Source organism: Salmo salar, chromosome ssa20, assembly GCF_905237065.1.
Source record: "Salmo salar chromosome ssa20, Ssal_v3.1, whole genome shotgun sequence".
Lineage (NCBI taxonomy): Eukaryota > Metazoa > Chordata > Actinopteri > Salmoniformes > Salmonidae > Salmo > Salmo salar.
The window spans coordinates 32613028-32634951 of NC_059461.1; the positions used below are offsets into that span (position 1 = coordinate 32613028).

At 41.2% G+C, this 21924-nt stretch overlaps 1 protein-coding gene across 2 annotated transcripts in view; it reads right to left on the bottom strand.

Moving 5' to 3' along the window:
* LOC106580456 (polypeptide N-acetylgalactosaminyltransferase 9) overlaps positions 1-21924 on the bottom strand; it is a 140940-nt gene that overhangs the window by 64019 nt on the left and 54997 nt on the right. Inside the window, exons 1-3 of one of the 2 annotated variants that reach the window (XM_014161544.2) lie at positions 18411-18514; positions 16037-16234; positions 456-573 (exon numbers count right to left, since the gene is read on the bottom strand). In XM_014161544.2, coding sequence (XP_014017019.1) covers positions 456-573; positions 16037-16095 — 177 coding nt within the window. In that variant the 5' untranslated portion in view covers positions 16096-16234; positions 18411-18514. Of the gene's footprint in view, positions 1-455; positions 574-16036; positions 16235-18410; positions 18515-21924 lie in introns of those variants that run through there. The other variant, XM_014161543.2, reaches the window with a different exon arrangement.

The following is a 21924-nucleotide window of genomic DNA, read 5'->3' on the forward strand; positions in this document are numbered from 1 at the left end:
ACTTTTTGACTTTGCAGAGTTTAAACATCTCTCTGTTGATGCCTCTGGGTATTGAATCTTAAGCTGTAACCCTTAAGCTAGAAAAAATAAGGAAACTTAATCATGAGCCATTCCAAAGACGGGAAAATATATTTCATAAATAATTTCACCAGTGACTTCTAAGTGATCCGGCGCTACTGTACCTAATATTGGATTTGTAATGACTGCTATTGTGTTCCAGCACACTAACCTTTCCTTTCCATCTAGCAATCAGAACCCAAACCCACCAGCTTTAGCTGAATAGACTCATTAACAACCCCAACTTTTCTAATGGCATTTCTAACTACTTTGTTTGTGTGGTTATGATGTAATACCTTCATGTTGTAACTTCTCAAAAATAAATGTCTCCATTTGAGTATAGGAAAGGAATGTGGATGTATTTGATAAGCAAAATGAATTAGTGTTGTTGTACTCACCCGCATGCCAAGCTCAATGTTCTCGCCTCCATAGACTTCCATGCCAGGATCAAGGAGGCCGATCTCACCAAAGTATTTTCTGTCCACCACAAAGGAGCAGCCGATCATAGCTGGCGTCCTAGATGAAAAGAGAGAGCGAGAGAGAGGGGGAGAGGCGTTCAAAAACTGTGTTCATTCCCCTGTCATTGTCTTGATCAGCTTCAGTGACAAACCTTTATACACCCACTGTGCATTCTGTTGATTAGAGCCTTTACCAAAACAACAGGATTCATAATAATGTTTATAATCACTGCACACAAGGCAGTATGCACCCCGGGCTACATTGCAGGCCGATACACGATTGACTTGAATTTATTTAGTTTCCAAATCTATGCAGAATTAACCTTGAAAAACATTGAATAACAATGCATTTTATATGTGTTGCTATAAAAATAAATAACAGAGGACACCATTGTTTTCTCTTAATTTCATATTTGCATGTGAGGTACAAGTGTACTCAGACATGAATGTGTTTTGATAAATCTACATGTCTTTAGATATGCATATCTCCATGGGTGTCACTGTTAAAACATCAAAAGGACCAACTTCCAGAGACATCCTCATAATACAATGTAACTAAGTATACAATAAAGCTTTTCAAGAAAGATTGCTTTAGGGACATTTGAGGTGTATGAGGGGGAAGCTATGATGGGGACAATGTCCTCTAGTAAATATAGATGACACTGTCAGAAATGGCAGGAAGTTTCCCCTTGGAACACACACATGCCATGAGATAGCTGTCTGTGATGGCCTGAGGAGGATAGGATGGGTCACTCTTTTCCACTCCACCCTGCTCTCCCTCTCAAGGTCTCTAAAGTAGTTTTATTTCCGGGACTACTGTCACCACAGGCATGCTTTTACTGGCTTTACCCATGGAACTTTAAAGTGCTCTGTGACAAAGATTTCATACGTTATATAGAAATATAGTAGTCCATGTTGTGTGATGGCATGCATCGTTAAAAGGCTTCTTTTCAATCTGATCAGCGTTTAGCCGTTATTTACTGCAGCATTGTGCCTGCAGTTAGTACACCATACATGAACACGCAGAGTGGAGAGTGCAGTCCACTACGACTGGGCCTACAGTAAATTAGTGGAAGGAGGTTATTGGAGAGGAAGGATGAAGAGGAGACTCTATAATGATTTCATTGATAATATTCAAAATAATGTTGTTTTAGGGCTATCAAGGATGCTGTGCATGTATATATTTGTATGCATATAGTTGTGTTTAGACGATAACTGCAGTAGTTTCTTTTTCACAAAATAATCTGCTTGGAGTGTGCTTTTTGGAATTATTGTGGGGGAAGAAAGAAAGACACACACACACTCAAGAAACAACCTAAGCATGTCTAATTCTCTCATCAAAAATGCTTTGTCACCACTTCCTACTGCACAGTCAGTTCTCTATAGATATCTGGCAAAAAAGCTCCCTTTACCAATGTACACACTGCTTACACACTATCATCCTCTAGGGTTTTCACCTTCTATTCTTATGTTATTACGTTTTCAGACACTCTTTGTAACCTGACAAAGTTTATAAAAGAGACGTGTTTGCTTTTAAATTGAACATGCCCAAATATACTGCTCAAAAAATAAAGGGAACACTTAAACAACACAATGTAACTCCAAGTCAATCACACTTCTGTGAAATCAAACTGTCCACTTAGGAAGCAACACTGATTGACAATAAATTTCACATGCTGTTGTGCAAATGGAATAGACAACAGGTGGAAATTATAGGCAATTAGCAAGACACACCCAATAAAGGAGTGGTTCTGCAGGTGGTAACCACAGACCACTTCTCAGTTCCTATGCTTCCTGGCTGATGTTTTGGTCACTTTTGAATGCTGACGGTGCTTCCACTCTAGTGGTAGCATGAGACGGAGTCTACAACCCACACAAGTGGCTCAGGTAGTACAGCTCATCCAGGATGGCACATCAATGCGAGCTGTGGCAAGAAGGTTTGCTGTGTCTGTCAGCGTAGTGTCCAGAGCATGGAGGCGCTACCAGGAGACAGGCCAGTACATCAGGAGACGTGGAGGAGGCCATAGGAGGGCAACAACCCAGCAGCAGGACCGCTACCTCCGTCTTTGTGCAAGGAGGAGCAGGAGGAGCACTGCCAGAGCCCTGCAAAATGACCTCCAGCAGGCCACAAATGTGCATGTGTCTGCTCAAACGGTCAGAAACAGACTCCATGAGGGTGGTATGAGGGCCCGACGTCCACAGGTGGGGGTTGTGCTTACAGCCCAACACCGTGCAGGACATTTGGCATTTGCCAGAGAACACCAAGATTGGCAAATTCGCCACTGGCGCCCTGTGCTCTTCACAGATGAAAGCAGGTTCACACTGAGCACATGTGACAGACGTGACAGAGTCTGGAGATGCCGTGGAGAACGTTCTGCTGCCTGCAACATCCTCCAGCATGACCGGTTTGGCGGTGGGTCAGTCATGGTGTGGGGGGGCATTTCTTTGGGGGGCCGCACAGCCCTCCATGTGCTCGCCAGAGGTAGCCTGACTGCCATTAGGTACCGAGATGAGATCCTCAGACCCCTTGCGAGACCATATGCTGGTGCGGTTGGCCCTGGGTTCCTCCTAATGCAAGACAATGCTAGACCTCATGTGGCTGGAGTGTGTCAGCAGTTCCTGCAAGAGGAAGGCATTCATGCTATGGACTGGCCCGCCCGTTCCCCATACCTGAATCCAATTGAGCACATCTGGGACATCATGTCTCGCTCCATCCATCAACGCCACGTTGCACCACAGACTGTCCAGGAGTTGGCGGATGCTTTAGTCCAGGTCTCCCTCAGGAGACCATCCGCCACCTCATCAGGAGCATGCCCAGGCGTTGTAGGGAGGTCATACAGGCACGTGGAGGCCACACACACTACTGAGCCTCATTTTGACTTGTTTTAAGGACATTACATCAAGTTGGATCAGCCTGTAGTGTGGTTTTCCACTTTCATTTTGAGTGTGACTCCAAATCCAGACCTCCATGGGTGGATAAATTGGATTTCCATTGATTATTTTTGTGTGATTTTGTTGTCAGCACATTCAACTATGTAAAGAAAAAAGTATTTAATAAGATTATTTCATTCATTCAGATCTAGAATGTGTTATTTTAGTGTTCCCTTTATTTTTTTGAGCAGTGTACATGAGTGCGAAGGCAATCGGTCTCAGCTCTGAATAGCCATAGGTCTATTGTTGATGGGCAGAGAGCTTGAGGAAACAAGTACAGAAATGATTTCCAATATGGATCCACACGTCTGACACACTACCTGACCCTTTAGGCACTCTGTCCATTCATAGCAAAGTATCAATAACAGGACCGCAAATAGCAAACAGCACCTGCAATTTTTGCTGTTTGGTGACTCAGAATTCTTAAGCTCATGCTTAACATTATTTCTGGCACATTTTGGAAAGACAATTTATGTCTAACTGGCAATGCATAGTTCGGTTGTATGCAATTCAAATAGTGATAAGCAAAGTAGCATAGCCATATTGTCAGAACAGCCTGTTTGAAATCTTCCTTAAGAGGGCAAGGCTGATTCTTATCTTGTCTCTGCTGTCGCTCTTGGTTGGCTCCTGACATTGTGTGAAATTACAATCATATGCTAATATGCTTTAATGCCTCAACAAGAAGACAAATGGCCCATAAGTTCAGCAGTCACCTCCAGTGTTCAGACACAGCATTTTGGGTTATATGAATAATGAATTTAATCTCTTTATGACCTGATTTACCAAGTGTATGTTTTCGACCTTGCCCAGCCAAACACGTCTGGAGAAATATGACTGTTTCTGTGTGATGTAGAATATATTATATAACACTTTAATTGTGAACATATTAATTATGCAATAATACATGAGAGGCCATGTGTTATGGCATTTTTATCACAACGGGCTACCAGCGTTAAAAAGCAAGATTCTTTCTCAAACTATACATTTTTCAACAAAACGTGATGCTACATTCACTAACACTTGTTGTCCAGTGGAATCGTAGGTATTCTCTGGTCGTTAGTTCTATTCATATTGAATGCCATGTAAAGTAAAACTAACCAAGGCTGGTTGATAGTTCCAGAACTTTGCAGGTTGCTATGGTAAACAAAAATGGTTGCTATGAACTTCCTCCCTGCTAGCTAGCCAACAACACAGCTAACACAATCACTTCAGACTGAAGCTGGAAAGACAGCAAACTAGCTGCATTTTGTTTCGTTTTGCCTTTTTTTCTATTGAAATGTCTTTGAATATATCCATAAAAATTATGCTGATTCACGATTTCGACTGACTGTGAAAAGCTGGCTCTCTGTCTCCTCCGGACTTCCAACAATGTTTCACTTTTGAACAAAGTTGCAAATGTCAGAGATAATGTCTAGATGCTTTTTACAGTGGAGATCAAGTTTATAAATTGCATGGCTGGACAGTGCATTTGTAAAAGTAGTAGTAGTAGTGCGTTGCTAGGTAACGACCTAAAGGATGGCAAGTTTTATGAATGAGCAGCCATGTGTAAATTGTCTATTATAAAACTGCTTGTTTGGATCCTGGATGGATTGGATGATCAGCGTTCCAAGGCGTGCTGTAATGGTCATCATCATAGACACTCCTATGCTTGCTAACAGTTCCATCTGAAAATGAACACTGCGCCTCCATAAAAAAAAATATCATGGTAATTTTACTGTCCTAATCATCTCTTGTATTTATCTCAACACTCACATTATTTCCCCTTGCTTCCAGCTTAGCATTACGTTTGGTACAGCATGGTTAATATAGGCCTAGCTGTCTGCCTGCCTCAGAAACAATGTTTCACTTTTGAATTTCGATTTCTGTAGCTAGTACTGTACATAGAGTGAATGGTGCCCAGACCAGACAACTTATTTTTTTCTGAGCCAGTTGAAATCAAATCCAAGTAAATACTAATAGAAAAGAAGCTCAAACAAACGAAAATGCAGCAAGTGTACTGTCATTCCAGGTTAAAAGTTTGACGTGAGTGAATGAGTTAGCTGCAGTTGCCTAGTTAGCTAGTGTAACAGCATAGCTTCCATCCCTGTTCTCACCCCTACCTGGGCTCGAACTGGGGACCCTCTGCATACATCGGCAACAGCCACCCTCGAAGCATCGTTACCCATCGCTCCACAAAAGCAGAGGCCCTTGTAGAGCAAGGGGAACAACTATTTCAAGGTCTCAGAGCGAGTGACGTCACCAATTGAAATGTTATTTGCGCGCACCACCGCTAACTAGCTAGCCATTTCACATCGGTTACACTCACCCCCCTTTTGACCTCCTCCTTTTCCGCAGCAACCAGTGATCCGGGTCAACAGCATCAATGTAACAGTATAGCTTCCGTCCCTCTCCTCGCCCCTACCTGGGCCTCGAACCAGAGACCCTCTGCACACATCAACAACTGCCCCCCATAAAGCGTCATTACCCATCGCTCCACAAAAGCCTCAGCCCTTGCAGAGCAAGGGGAACAACTACTTCAAGGTCTCAGAGCGAGTGATGTCACCAATTGAAACGCTATTAGCTCGCACCCCGCTAACTAGCTAGCCATTTCACATCGGTTACACTAGCAAATAACAAGACATGTTTTCCAGCCTGCCTCGCAACCATTTTGGTTAGATCTGAAGACCAGTCCTTTTGCATAGCAACTATGCCAACATAATTAACGGGTCCCGTTTGGATCAGTTGGTAGAGCATGGTGTTTGCAATGCCAGGGTTGTGGGTTTGATTCCCACGGGGGACCAGTATGGCAGAAAAAAAAATATGTATGAAATGTATGCATTCACTACAGTAAGTCGCTCTGGATAAGAGTGTCTGCTAAATGACTAAAATGTTAATGACTAGGGTCGTGTCTGTAGCAACATGACCAAAAGTACTAACAACCAAATTTTTGTCTGGACTATCCACCTCATTTTGAAGTTGCTATGGGCAAAGCCAAAAAACGGAAGTGATGGATTTGACTTCCGCTTTACTTACCTACTGCAGTACACCCGTGGTAAATTTGCTAGAGTAAATTATTTGAACGATTCAATTTATAGTGTGTAAAAGTCAAGTAAACAAGTGTAAGTGTTAATTGTATATGTATTTCATTCAAGTTCGCTAAAGTGCTAGACCTACAAGTGTAAGGTTCTGTATTTATTTTCTTAGTCAACCTTGTGTTCTGTTTCGTTGTGTTCTTCAGCGTAGCTCTGTCTTTTATTTTTGTTCATTGATTTCACCTGTGTTAGTTACTTACCTGGTCTCATCAGCTCATTTAGTTCAGTTCTTTCTGTTTGTGCCTTTGTGAGGTATTGTTCGTTTTGACTCTACTAAGCCTTTTCCTAGCTCGTTTGTGAGAACCTTCAGTCCTAGTTTTGATTCACCTGCCTGTTTGCCTACCTGTGTATGACCATTGCCTGCCTGTGACCACGATTCCTGATTTCTGCGAAGGCGAAGGCGAAATAAACACCTGCCTCGCTCTGCGTGTGAATCTACACCTTTTTATCCATGAGTATTCATTACAACAGGTAGTTATGTTGTGATAATTACGCTAGTTGTGTTGTGTAAGAGTTAAGGGCCATCCACCAAGCCTATAACGATAACTATAATGATCAACTAGGCTACATAACTATAAAACGTTGGTGAGCATCCACAGGAAGTTTATCGTTTTACAGTCCTGCACCTGTCAATCAACTGATCAACATATCCTATTGCACAGCTGCCTATTAATAAGGTGGTACCACAAGATAATTTATGACGTCACTAAGGCACAGATACTGGTTCAGTGTTTTCAGGGTGTGTTCATGGTCATAGTGACAACTGCAAATAATAATTCAATGTACATGTAGCCCTAATGAAAACTAACATAGCAACTTGTATTTAAATGTAGCAATTCAACAACAAACGCCCTTTAGCCTGCACATATTTTACGGAATGTCATTGCCTCATTGCTCAAGTGGTTTACAAGTGATTTCCATTTTTCTATTGGTTGTCTATTCCTTTGGGTATTTTTCTCTGTGCTCATCTAGGCTATGTCCTGTGCAACTATTTGTGATGCATCAGTGCAACAATGTTATCATAACCGGCCAAAAGTGATCACACCAATGAACTTTCTCTCCTCCCCGAAATTGATTTTCCATGCTGTAGGCAGGGGCGGAAATCCCGGGGGGGACGGGGGGGACACGACCCCCCCATCCTGGGAAAAATATGATTTGTCCCCCTCAATATATCACTGAAACATAACTATGTAATTTAAATAGTATTAATAATACGCAATGAAAGCAATTGTGCTGATTATAGACACTTAATAGCGCGTTTTTAAGTTTCAAAAGATTGCGACCCCGCCGCCCTTTGCCTCACAATGGTTTGATCCACTGCGAGTTCCTTAGCTTGCTACGTAACTGCCGTGAGGTTCATCCAGTCAATCGCGCACACACACACTAGCTGAATATGCAAAGCTAGTGCGCAAATATTAACTATTAAGCTAGCTAGTACCTATTCCATTTATGTGGCGTCGTCAAAGATGGAATCAGCATGCAGATGATGTAAGTTAGTGCTTCAAAGTCCCTGTGATAAGGTTAGCGATAAACTGAAGTCCAAACTGAACAGAACTACACTCTCATCTACCATTGTCTTAAATATGTTTAATGGTCTCGTTGCAAAAGCTAAATTATCGCAAGGGAACTTTTTTTATGTATTTTATTTCACCTTTATTTAACCCGGGTAGCAAAGATTATAGCAAACACCACTGAAACTGAATTGGTGCTCGCTAGCTTTGCAAATTCAGCTATTGTTGGAAGCCAGCCAATATGAGACAAACTATTAAAATTACAAAAGGTTGCAGCATATGTTGTGTAAATGGTGAACTCATACAGCTGTCAACTCTTGTCATTTTAATCCGTTTCACATTTGCTAGCTACCTTTTAGATCGAAGCCCATATAGAATGATAGAAGATGATAGAAGCCCATCTCCTACAGTAAATAACCTACACACTGTGTGTGTAGCCAGCCAGGTAGAAAAATGGCAGAAAAATAAAAGACGGACATCAGAGTATTTTTCAATACACCAAAACGCATAGTAAGAACCCTAGTAGCCTAATATCTCAAAGACTAGTTGATAAAATGTTCATAAGAAAGAAATGAAATTGTAATGGAAATGTTTCACAATGATGTCATTAGGCAGAGCAGGCAACAGATGGCACACAGACAGCAGAGTTGGGGACAGATATGCAGGGACAGACTGGCAGAGACAGGGAGTCTCAGGTAAGTTTGTTGAGTCTTTGTTTGGTAACATTATGAAAGGTTCTCAATTTTTTTGACTTGTAAAATAGGAACATAATTGGAAAATGCCATGGATACCCCCACTCTCAACTTAAACTGGTGACTGAACTAAGATTTGTTAAAGGCAATGGTATTGCTGTTGTGATTAGTTGTGTAGTTTTGGGTACCGGTAGTTAGGAGTACGGCAAACACCTTATTTCTTTGGTTCCTCAATATACATTTACCATATTACAATGTAGGCTATGTGTTACAGCACTACTTTTGGTGTCCCCCTCAGGAATTGCTCTTGAGAAATGTTCATGTAATTGTCCCCTCCAAAGTGGATATCAGATTTTCGCCCCTGGCTGTAGGCCTGTTTTACATTCGTCAATTAGTAAAAACAAGCCTGCTTCTTTCCCCGAATAGGCTATTAGGCTTAGTATTAAAAAAAGTATCAAAATAAATGGCCTCCAGCTTTTGCAGCCTATAGCTTTCCTGGGATTTCACAATAAGAGGAATGGCCTATTGCGGAGAGGGTTTGTAGCCTATAGCCTGTTACGCACAGGAATAACTGCACAGGAACCGCTGGAAGAGAGAGGCTTGTGATGTGTAGCCGAGGTAAGAAGCTAAATATTAGCTAGATATTAGGCTATTCGTTAATGGATATTTGGCCATTCGCTAAATATTAGGACTATAAGCTAAATATTTACCCGTCAAAGTGCAAGAAAAAAAAGTTAACAGTTGACGAAATGGCAAATCTGTACTGCGTTCCTCAAGGCTGTGCTCTGTGGTCCCCGGGCACGCAAAGTTCCCCTTTTGATTAGGCATAGGTCTACGTTTTTAAACCAGACAATTATTATACCTGGGCTACGACAACACAGTGCAACAAGGAATGTATTATTGTTATCAAGGGAATACACAATTATTGTCCATAGGTTGTAAACTACAGTGATGTAGGCGAATTTTAACAGCTCAAACGTCCTATTTAGTTTCATGCCGAAATAACTGCATATACCCACAGCCTAGGCCTGGTTATGCAACCATTTGGATCAGTTTGGGTTTATTCTCAACAGTTTAGAAGAACCAGCAATGTACCTTAGCAGGCCACTCATATGGTTTATTTCGTCAGGATGTATCCCAGTGTTAAGATAGGCCTACTATAGGAAAATGTGGGCTTCTCCTTTCCAACACCCCGCCCGTTCTTAGTACTGTAGCCTATATTACATTCAGCAAGCAAGAGCAAGCTTGCATCTCTCCTCCAATAGGCTATTAGTAGGCTAAAGAAAAAAGTTTGAATTAAGTGTCCAACAAGCTTTTGTAATCTGGCTTTTCCTGGGACTTCAAGATTTAAGAAGAATAACCGTGGCAGTGGAGAGGCCAGGTGCTTCATTGTGCAACAGAACAGAGACCGGCTTGAGATTTAACCTATAGCCTAAGTAAAAGCGTAAGCATATTAGACAATAATTTATAAGCTCAATGACAGGCTTGATACTGCAGTGAATATATTCAGTACATTTACACAGTGAAAGAAAAAAAAGTTAATCAGACAACGAAATCATAGGTAGTTACACATGTGCGCTCTTGAGGCAGCACCGGAAAAGCTACCATGTTTGAGTTTTTAGGGACAAGAAATGTATCCTACTTAGGCTACAACAACACAGTGTAATGAAGAATGATATTATTGTTTTCAAGTGGGTACAACACTCTAGTCTATGCTGTAAAGTGCAGGGTATAGCCTATGTAATAGTGGTGCGAGGGTCAGCTGTTTGTTCACCCACACCCGTCCACAATTGCTAAAAACCCATCCACAACCACTTACTGTATGTGATAAAGTGAAAATCTGAGGCCGGCACCAAGCCCTAACCTGCAAATATAGAAAATGCGCTATAGGCTACAGTCAAAGACTGCAGAACGAGTTTGTGAAAGGAGTGCAGGATAATGTTTTTGCCTGATTTAGATATGTTTCTGCTTATAATTTCCGACATTTTCGTAGGCTATATGTTAGTCGACTTGTCTGTAATTATATACATGTAGTTTGTATCGATAGACTATTGATTAGATACAATGTAATATATCTATAGAATGAATGCTTTAGTCTAGTTGTTGTGTTGCTACCATGTTGTTGTTATGTTGTGTTGCTACCATGCTGTGTTGTCATGTGTTGCTGCCTTGCTATGTTGTTGTCTTAGGTCTCTCTTTATGTAAGTGTTGTCATGTCTCTCTAGTTGTGATGTGTGTTTTGTCCTATATTTATATTGTATTTATTGTTTATTTTTAATCCCAGGCCCCGTACCCGCAGTAGGCCTTTTCCCCTTTGGTATCCCGTCGTTGTAAATAAGAATTTGTTCTTAACTGACTTGCCTCGTTAAATAAAGGTTAATTAAAAATAAATAAATAGTTGACATCGGTAAAGTTTTCTGTCATCTTTCGCGGTGCAAAGCCGTTTAGGGGCTGGGGAGAAAATAGAATAAAGCAACAACAACAAAAACACGATTTTCTGTGCAAAATGTCCAAATTACATCAGTTTGACCAGTTGTAAGGAAAAAGAAAGCCGTGAAAACAACTGAATGCGTTTCTCATAAGATTTCAGTTCGGCTTAGATGCATATTTTATTTGGTTAAAATACTATCAGCTTTTATGATGTTTTTATGATGAAGACAACACCTCTACAGATGGTATCTAACTGAACATTGCATTCTCTCAAGATGCAGAAAGAAAAAAAATCATATTTCTCCACTCCTGTTCCCAAGTCCAAATTTTGCCTACATTTGGTGTCTAATTTTTCAGAAAGAAATGCTTAATTCTGCAGGAGTTATTATGAAGGTTATAGCTCCATTTGCACTGGACTAGTATTACTAGAGAACGTTGGTTAGGTGTGTACTGTATTACCCCAGAATGTCCGTTATTCCAGAGGCGCAATATATTTGAATGATGTATTTGGCGATGTTCATTCCATTCGCACAAAACGTTTAACCAAAAGCATTCACTGTGAAAGTCCACACATGTAGGCCCTTCATATATAGGCTATGCGCAGCACTTTGTTCAATTTATCAATGAAATATTTTTTATTGCTGAACACCTGTCAAACTCAAAACACAGGGACGTTGACTCGCACGGGACTAGTATTTTCAGAGGACTTTGGAGTTTGCCAAAAAACAGTAGGTTATTCTGGTTAGTCAATGTCCAGATTTCAGATTCCATTTAACCCATCTAAACTGTAGGCTACAGTTCACTTGACATGCCATAGACCTATTTGAAGTCCCATCTTGAGACTGTCGAATTTGTATCGAGCCTCACAATCATCACACATAACATAGCCAGCACTGCTATCATCCTCTTTTACCACTTCACCAAATATTTTCCAAACATTACTTTTCTGGCCTTCCCTTCTCTATATTTTCAACTCTCCTTTTGCAGCTTTTGTCTTTTGGAATTAAACCGTTACAATGTCCTTTTTGCCTCTAGATTGATGTTAACTTCTTCTGCCCATTCCCAGAAGCATTATTTGGCGATTGGCTGTGTAGGCTATTTGAATAACCGCTCAAATGCCTGGCATCTACTGTAGCCTGCCTGATTGGGCAACCATTTGAATCCATTTTTTTCTCGGCAGTTTAGTTTAGGTCCAGTTTAGTTTAGGTCCAGTTTAGTTTAGGTCCAGTTTACTTTAGGTCCATGTTTAGGTAACATGCTGACCAGACCGCTCCAGTCGCATGGCCAGTGTTGCAACATACATGTTATTCAATTATTGCACCCACACTGCTCTGCGTTGCCAAGGGCTAAAATAGAAGTCAGTTCTATTTGTGACGCTGATCATGGTGGAAGTCCTGCCTCTCCCATGTCCTCATTGGTTTATAGAAGCAGATACCCACATACCATCTCCTCATTGGTTATACCCACATGGGTGATTGAAAGATGAACTGAGTTCGGTCTTGTTGTGGTAACTATGAAAGTTAGATGCCAATTGCCATATAAAGTCCAAAGAAGAAAAAGCCTGGAAGGAGGAGAGATGACTAGAAATGATTCGGTTGACCGTTTTATGTGTTGATTAATTGTAGGAGTAGAGGACCTTGTGCATTTCAGGTAAAATAACAACTCAACATTTATATCCCAGGCTCGCATATAAATTATGATAATGCGCGAGCCTCCTCTTGCCATTCCAGCCGTTCCTCCCAGTAACGCCGTTCCGCCTTCGCTGCCTCTATATCCTCCGGCGGGCGACGATACTCTCCCGGCCTTGTCCACGGTCCTGCCCCATCCAGGATTTCCTCCCAGTTCCATGACTCGACGTACCTCCTCCCACGCTGCTTGGTCTTCTTATGGTGGGTGGTTCTGTCACAGGTGTCGTAGTGAACAGACCAAGGCGCAGCGTGTTGAGTGCTCATCTTTTATTTTGAATGAAAAAAGCACTTCACAAAGAAAAACAAACGACAGCCAAACAGTTCTGTCAGGTATACTCACACACTAAACAGAAAGCAACCACCCACAAAACCCAAAGGAAAACAGGCTGCCTAAGTATGGCTTCCAATCAGAGACAACGAAAGACATCTGCCTCTGATTGGAAACCATACTCGGCCACACATGGAAAATGACACATAGAAACAGAAAACTAGAACAAATTCCCCTAGAAACAAACCAACCACAAAACACACCAAACAACCCCCCTGCCACGCCCTGACCATACTACTAAGGCAAAATGACCCTTTTACTGGTCAGGACGTGACACCCCCTTTTTCCTCAAAATATAATGATGGTCATTATGGCCAAACAGTTCTATTTTTGTTCCATCAGACCAGAGGACATTTCTCCAAAAAGTACAATCTTTGTCCCCATGTGCAGTTGCAAACCGTAGTCTGGCTTTTTTATGGCGGTTTTGGAGCAGTGGCTTCTTCCTTGCTAAGTGGCCTTTCAGGTTATGTCGATATAGGACTTGTTTTACTGTGGATATAGATACTTTTGTACCAGTTTCCTCCAGCATTTTTACAAGGTCCTTTGCTGTTGTTCTGGGATTGATTTGCACTTTTCGCACCAAAGTACATTCATTTCTAGCAGACAGAACGTGTCTCCTTCCTGAGTGGTATGCCGGCAGCCTGGTCCCATGGTGTTTACACTTGCGTAATATTGTTTGTACAGAGGAACGTGGTACCTTCAGGCGTTTGGAAATTGCTCCCAAGGATGAACCAGACTTGTGGAGGCCTACAATTAGTTTTCTGAGGTCTTGGCTGATTTCTTTTGATTTTCCCATGATGTCAAGCAAAGAGGCACTGAGTTTGAAGGTAGGCCTTGAAATACATCCACAGGTACACCTCCAATTGACTCAAAGGATGTCAATTAGCCTATCAGAAGCTTCTAAAGCCATGAAATCATTTTCTGGAATTTTCCAAGCTGTTTAAAGGCACCGTCAACTTAGTGTATGTAAACTTCTAACCCACTGGAATTGTGATACAGTGAATTATAAGTGAAATAATCCGTCTGTGAACAATTGTTGAAAAAATGACTTGTATTATGCACAAAGTAGATGTCCTAACCGACTTGCCAAAACTATAGTTTGTTAACAAGAAATTTGTGGAGTGGTTGAAAAACAAGTTTTAATGACTCCAAACTAAGTCTATGTAAACTTCCGACTTCAACTGTAAGTGGACATTATAAAGAGACATATTGTTTCGAATAAAACAATGACCAGTTTGGGTCGCAGTTGCTAGCTATTTATTTAGCAAGATAAAAACACGGAGCCTAACGTTACCTAGCCATTGATTAAATTAAATTGTCTTCATTGTCTTCGCTTATGCCTGCCCATACCATAACCCCACCGCCACCATGGGGCACTCTGGTCACAAAGTTGACATCAACACACCGCTCGCCCACACGACACAATACACGTGGTCTGTGGTTGTGATGACCTACTGCCAAATTCTCTAAAATGACATTGTAAGCGGCTTATGGTAGAGAAATGAACATTCAATTCTCTGGCAACAGCTCTGGTGGACATTCTGGCAGTCAGCATCCCAGTTGCACACTCCTTCAAAACTTGAGACATCTGTGGCATTGTGTTGTGTGACAGAACTGCACATTTTAGAGTGGCCTTTTATTGTCCCCAGCACAAGGTGCACCTGTGTAATGATCATGCTGTTTAATCAGTTTCTTGATATGCCACACCTGTCAGGTGGGTGGATTATCTTGGCAAAGAAGAAATACTCACAACCATGGATGTCAACAAATCTGTGCACAAAATTTGATATAAATAAGCTTTTTGTGCGTATGGAAAATGTTGGGTATCTTTTATTTCAGCTCATGAAACATAGGACCAACACTTTACATGTTGCATTTATATTTTAGTTCAGTGTACATATTTGCAGAAATCCATTCAGGTGTATTTTGTGGCTTTGGCAAACGTGTGCTAGTGATCTAAAGTCAAGCTGTTGCTACTGCGTGTAAACACACAGTCCAGTTCAAAGTGAATGATGGCAGGCCCATGTGGCACATGGCTTCTTTGCATAAAGACCTACTGTAGGTCTGATTGGCTATGGCACACCGGTCTCCGAAGACTCTGGTCCTGGTCAGGACAGATGTTTTAATTAGGTTTGATTTGCTGCAGTGTCTATTAATTGTCCAAATGCATGGCCGCTATAGAATTTTCACAAATGACTTACCATACGTCATTCCCAAACATTCTGAGAATTTATGAAAATGTGAAAATGACCATATCCAAGTGCTCGCTTGTCAGAATTTTTTTTTTAAAACGTAAAAAACAAAGGTGTCATATTCTTTCTGGGGGTGTATGTGAACAGATTTCTTGTTGTTAAAATGCTGTCAGTTCCACTTTAAGTATATCATGAGCAGAATAGGCTCTAATTATGGGAATTCCAAATCACCCGTTGTATAAAAATACATAAAACATGATTTACCTGAGGCCCCTAGGTGAATAATTATGGTAATAATCATAAATTCTATGATTACAGTGATGATATTGCTTCCATACAGTAGAGAACCAACCCAATAAACACAGTTGTGTAAACTAGAGTAATGTACAACGCTCACCCACTGTATGTAAAAACACAAATTACCCAATATTCAAGGCTTCCTCTCGTGCACCGCACGCATCAATATTAAGATATTTATTATTTTAATTAGATACTTTTTTCAATAGAGATGTTCCCTGTTGGTTGTTTGGCCTATACACTTGTTCCAAAGACCTATAGAGCCATATAGTTGATGGCTCTAACAATGTACAAGTAATATCCGGGACCTAGCTATCCATATTTCATCAAAGATCCTCATCTATAATGGAGTGGGTGCTCAGCTATGGTGAGGGGTGTTACCTGATGGGAGCTGTCTCATCGCCCTTGTCCAGCCACTCCTGAGGGGGGATGATGTACATGCACCACAGGCCCCAGTTGTAGCCATGGGCCGCGTTAGCGTATTGCTGCACCTCGAATGTGTTGAACTTGATGTTGTCGATGGCCGGGAGGATGATCCGGGTGTGGTCCTCCTTCACCCTGGTCAGAATAGGCTCCGCCCTTAGTTAAGAGAAGAGACAGACATCAGGGATGAGCTACTGTACTGTGACACTGTCATAGAATAGTTTTCTCAAGCACAACCATCAAACAAACATCCATCAACATACCTTTAGGTGGGTAAAACAGTAAGGAAATAAATTTAATACATATGCCCAGCAATAAAAAAGCAGTGTTGGCTCCCTTTAGCTACTATTTCCCATGTACAGGGTTGCCAGTGATCCTCAATAAAAATCCTTTCTCCAAAAGCCTGCCAGTCCTCTACAGTGGGTCGTGCTCTAGGGTGTTGTTTGGCACATTCTGTGTCAGAGTACATCAAGCAGTGAGAAGAAGTCTCGGTGTTGGTGTCCCCAGGTCATTGAAGTGGCTGGCTACAGAGTTGATGTGTTTGTTTCCTTTCTTTCCTACTCCTTTGGCCTAAGGCATGCATGCTGATACCGTTAGGTAGATGGTATGGGAATAATCCAGGGTCGCTGTCAATTATTTAGCCATACTGTCAGCCCTGGCTATATTTTGATCATCTGTCTAATGTCGGAAGGTCTGCTTCAGTACAGTTTTAGAGCAAATATCCATACCGAGAAGCATTATTCTCAATCTGAGAGGAGGCTGCAATTACAACTCATAATTAAGGTAACTCTTAAAAATACCCTCTCCCTTATCTCTCCATTCTCATCCTCTATCTCTCTCGCCACCTTTTCTTAAACTCTCTATCCTCTTCTCTCTTGCTTCCTCCCCTTTCTCTCCATTTCTTTAAAACCAAGCCCATTTATCTTCCAAAAGCAGAATTATTCTTCATCACATCAAGGTAGTGGAAAGAGTGCAGGGGAATGGATCCAAATGGAGCTATAAGTGGGTTTGCCAGTAAAAATGACTGACAGAGGCACTACTTAGTAAAAGCAATCATTTAATAACAGTGGAGTGATTGTAAAAAGCTTCCCATCTCATTGAGAAAGATTGGCATATGAGAGACCTGGGCCTCTACTTACTTTAAGGCATAATGGCAATGATAAAAGTCTGTGTGGGAGAGGGTTTGAGTTCACCATCTGCTGTTGGAAAGTTGGTTGGTATCCAGGTAAAGAAAGGTGTTGATGAACCAAATTGTCTGACAAACATTATTTACCATATGTGCTTTGAAGTCAAACTGGAATGATGAAAACAGTCAAACTTGAATGACGAAAACATAATAATTGAAGGGTGATAAAGAATATTGCAATACTACCTAATATTGTCAAGTAACACTTTGAAATGAATTGAAAATGACTGCATTAAGATTCATTAACTCTAGGATTTGTGTATAGCCCCCCCCCGCACAACCCCCCAGTAATTTCTGCGCTATCTATTGACATTGATATGTCATTTCTCAGCCACTACTAAATATAGATTTCATTCTGCTTAGAATGAGTAGGCTGTGTTTTAATTCCATAAACAACCTTCTGTAAACTTCGCATTGCCATGTGCCTAACATGGATAGGCAAGGATGAATACAATCTCACATGCTGAGATGTTGCTGATGTTAGATCCTGTATGCATTCTCTAACCTTGAGGACCCAGAACCCCCTTCTTCTCCAGTACACACCATCAGCCATTCATCTTCCCTTGTCCTTCAGAGTCTAGGGTACAGTAGCACCCCAGAGGTAGCTAGCAGCATGCTCAACACTAGCTACCTCAATAGGTACCTCAGGGATCCCAGTGTTGATGAGGGAGAAGACAAGGCATAGAAACAATGAGGGATCAGGTTTGACTGATGATGCTTGTCATTTTCCCCCTCTGCTCTTCCTATCTTTTCATATGTACCATCACCGGGAGGGTTATTCACCGACATCTGTCCAGATTCAATCTGGTTTCATATTCAAATAGTGTTTTTTCCCTCAGCGATGACTCATGTAATATTGTGAATACATTGTGGCAATAGGTCTTGCCATTAGTTGTTATTCTAGAGCTTCTCTCATTTTATTCCTACCTTGCCTGGTTTCAAGCCTTTTTCAAAAAATGTACAGACGTTTTGGAAAAACGGATTATTGTATCTGTTGTTTATTTCCATGATTGGATTTATTGAATGTCTACATGCTACAAAATAAACAGCCATGCGTGAGTTTTTAACACACTCAAAACCAATTAAAAGATTGTCTAATATTACGATCAACACTGATTTTCCCAACCTAAGCAAAGTCACACACACCTGGGGTCGTGGAGCGTCAAATGGCAGGATAAAAATCTGCTCAATCTCTATCTGTGTGTACTTGAGTCTACATGCCACCTTCTGAGGATGGCTCCTCTCCCTATCTGTCCTACCTTTGTCCTCTGTACAGAGTCCAGAACGCAGGCCGTGTGAGATTACGACTACATTTTTCCAGATTAATGGAATTCCTGTTTGAAAAGTTTCTCAAGCACGGATTTATCAGATAATGGGATCTAGCTTCATTCATAACCATACACCCACAGAACTGCAGGCGCCAAGTGCCTAAAATAGGATCAGTTTAATTTGTTTGCAGGCCAAATGTAGCAGAACATGTAAGTTGCCCGTGCAGAAAGCACAGGGAATTTCATTGTGACATACTTTAGCTTCCATTTATGAGATCATTAACGCTGAGTGTGTGTGCATTCATGTTTCTGTGTGTGTTTGTTTTTTGTGAGAGAGAGAGAAAGATAGTGTGTGTGTGTGTGCGGGCATCTCAGACTTCATCGCTTCCGGTCATGTTCTAACACAGGGATGGGCAACTTTGATGGGGGTGGGGGCCACAAAAAAGCTGAACTCATCATGAGGAGCCACAGTGGCTCGTGGGTCTGCGTATCAATGGCCCCCACCCCAGTCAGTAATTCGACCATGCTTACTGCAAGTTTAGATAGCTGGGCACTAGACTAATTTACCAATCTAAACGTGCTAATTGAGTGACTGCCGATGCACAATCAAATTTAGAAATTGCACCTTGTGTATTCTGTTATTCTAACTCTCAACAGTAAGTTGAGATCCCGACTGAGTTCCTAATTTAGGGTGAAATTGGTCCGCAGGCCTATAAAAGGGGGGCCGCGGGCCGCCAGTTGTCCATCCCTGTTCTAGCACATTAAGACTGTACACTGTGCACAGATCTTAGACTATCCAGTCTTCAGAGTTGTTTCTTTGGATAAATAATGCTTGAATCTGTAGCAAAAATATCAATATTATATACTAATCCTGTAGAAATGACTGCTCCAGATGAAAGGTAGGGAAGGTAATTCACACTGAATTTAAAGTTACAGTGAAATAGATTTTGCCAATATCCTGATAGATTCTTGATATTACTTTGTATGTTTTCAGTTTACCTGGTAGGTATACAGTATAGGCTTGGGGGCTAAGGCTGATTTGATAGCGCTGTTGTATTAGCAGCATAAATCTCTGTCTATTCTGTATTTTTGGATGCCTGCCTGGTGTGTGGTCTGTGAAGCACTCACTGTGTAAGCGTTTATACCATCCTTCTCTTTTCATGATGGATAAACACTGAACCAAGACCAGTCAGTCAGAGCGAGGGGGAAAGAAAAGGCATGTTTCACTTTAGCTCAGAATTCAAAATAATACTTGTAGTAATAGACCTGCACAGCGCAGGAACACTGAGTTCATTATATCCATTAAAAGCAGGAGCACCGGAACTGGCAGTGGGAATCCAGGCCCAGCCAATCAGGGTGGCTATTATTGTTTTTATATATTTTCTTTGTAGCCTATTCGCCAATAATGAAATAGGTCCACTTGATTCAGCTGCCCAGAATGCCCTGCATTCCCATTTTAAACAATTTTATTAGTGTGAAGATACCACCTCTGCCTACCGGGTGGGCCCAGAGAGCTAAATCAGGTGCACCTGTAGTCATACCGCTGGCCAATTGGATAACTTAGATCACTGTGTCTACAGCAGCTTCCATGAGCCCACAGCAAAGCTGCGTTTTTCTGGATTTTTTTGTTGTTATTCTGTCTCTCACTGTTCAAATAAACCTACCATTAAAATTATAGACTGATCATTTCTTTGCCAGTGGGCAAACTTACAAAATCAGCAGGGGATCAAATACCTTTCCTTCACTGTAGGGTAGGTAATGCTTTTATGATAATTTAATGATGATTTGAGTGCCTACATTTTGTCCCACAAACATTTTTGCTGGCTGTGCCATCAACAGATTTCTGCCTATGCCACTGATTAAAAGTGATTCATTTCCATGCTTTGAGAAATATGTCAGAATACTTTTTAATTGTTTCGCACATTTAACTACATGGTATAAGGTCTGTGTGTTGCCATCTATCCCATTTGCTTTGTTTGGAAAACAAGTGTTTAGTTCACAAATTTGTCTAAGTTAAGCACCTAATTGAATTCTGTTTAAATATATAAAACATTTCTGAACTACGAATGCAACGAATGGAAAGCACACAATCCAAACCAGTTGAGAGGTCCTTGGAAGAGGTTGGAACAGTCATATTGCTCGTTTCTCTTTTATTGGTCCTATTTTCCATTCCCTGAACTCAATCTGAATCCTGGGAAATGGTGGGATCACAAGGTGCAGCAGCATCACAGCCCCATCAAAGCGTGGGGTTGTGAGCCGTGCTTTTCATTACAGCCATGCAGCCAACATCCAACACCCACAACCTCTAATCTCCCCCACACACTCAGCAGGCACACATACACACATAGCGCTCGCATGGACTATTCATTAATCATTAATAACCTGAGATTGCAATGGTGCAGAATTTAAAAAAAATATATACATTTATCTGAGGCTCTCCCTGTGAGTTTAGAGTTCAAGAGGCGTGGATGCTTATTACAACCCTGCTGTATTTCCACCACATTAATTGTATTTACTAAACAGAAAAATTGAGCTTAGTGGGATTAGAACGTTCGCCTCGGAATGAATGACCCTGTTTCTCAGCCTTGGATGTATAGTTGTACTGGAATGGCTTCAGAGGGAGGAAATGGATTGTGCACATATTTAGATGACACAAAATAATGCAATGATATAACATCCTGTAAAACTGAATGTAAATATGTTCCATCCATTCCATTTCTGAAAACTATTCACATGAGAACTATCCACACTTATATAAACCAAGTATGATGCAATTATATCTAACTATCCTATAAATCCCAAAATGTGTATAATCAATTGCATACTAGACTCAATCATGGACACTCTTACTGACAGTTGTGGCTGCTTTGCGTGATGTATTGTTGTCTCTACCTTTGTGCTGTTGTCTGTGCCCAATAATGTTTGTACCTTGTTTTGTGCTGCTACCATGTTGTGCTTCTGCCATGTTGTGTTGCTACCATGTTGTTGTCATGTGTTGCTGCTTTGCTATGTTGTTGTCTTAGGCCTCTCTTTTTGTAGTGTTGTGTTGTCTCTCTTGTCGTGATGTGTGTTTTGTCCTATATTTTATTTTTTATTTTTTAATCCCAGCCCTAGTCCCCGCAGGAGGCTTTTTGCCTTTTGGTAGGCCGTCATTGTGAATAAGAATTTGTTCTTAACTGACTTGCCCAGTTAAATAAAGGTTAAATAAAAAAATAAAATACAAAGGGTACAACTAGACAGCTTCTTGGCTTCAGAATGCCAGCAGGTTCACTTGGCTAAACAAACTGGATGCCTGGGTATGCACTAGTAGTTTTTACAAGGTCATTCACTGTGTCTCATGACAAAAAGGCAGGGGAACAATCCATCTCACTTATTACTGTAGTATGTGCCAT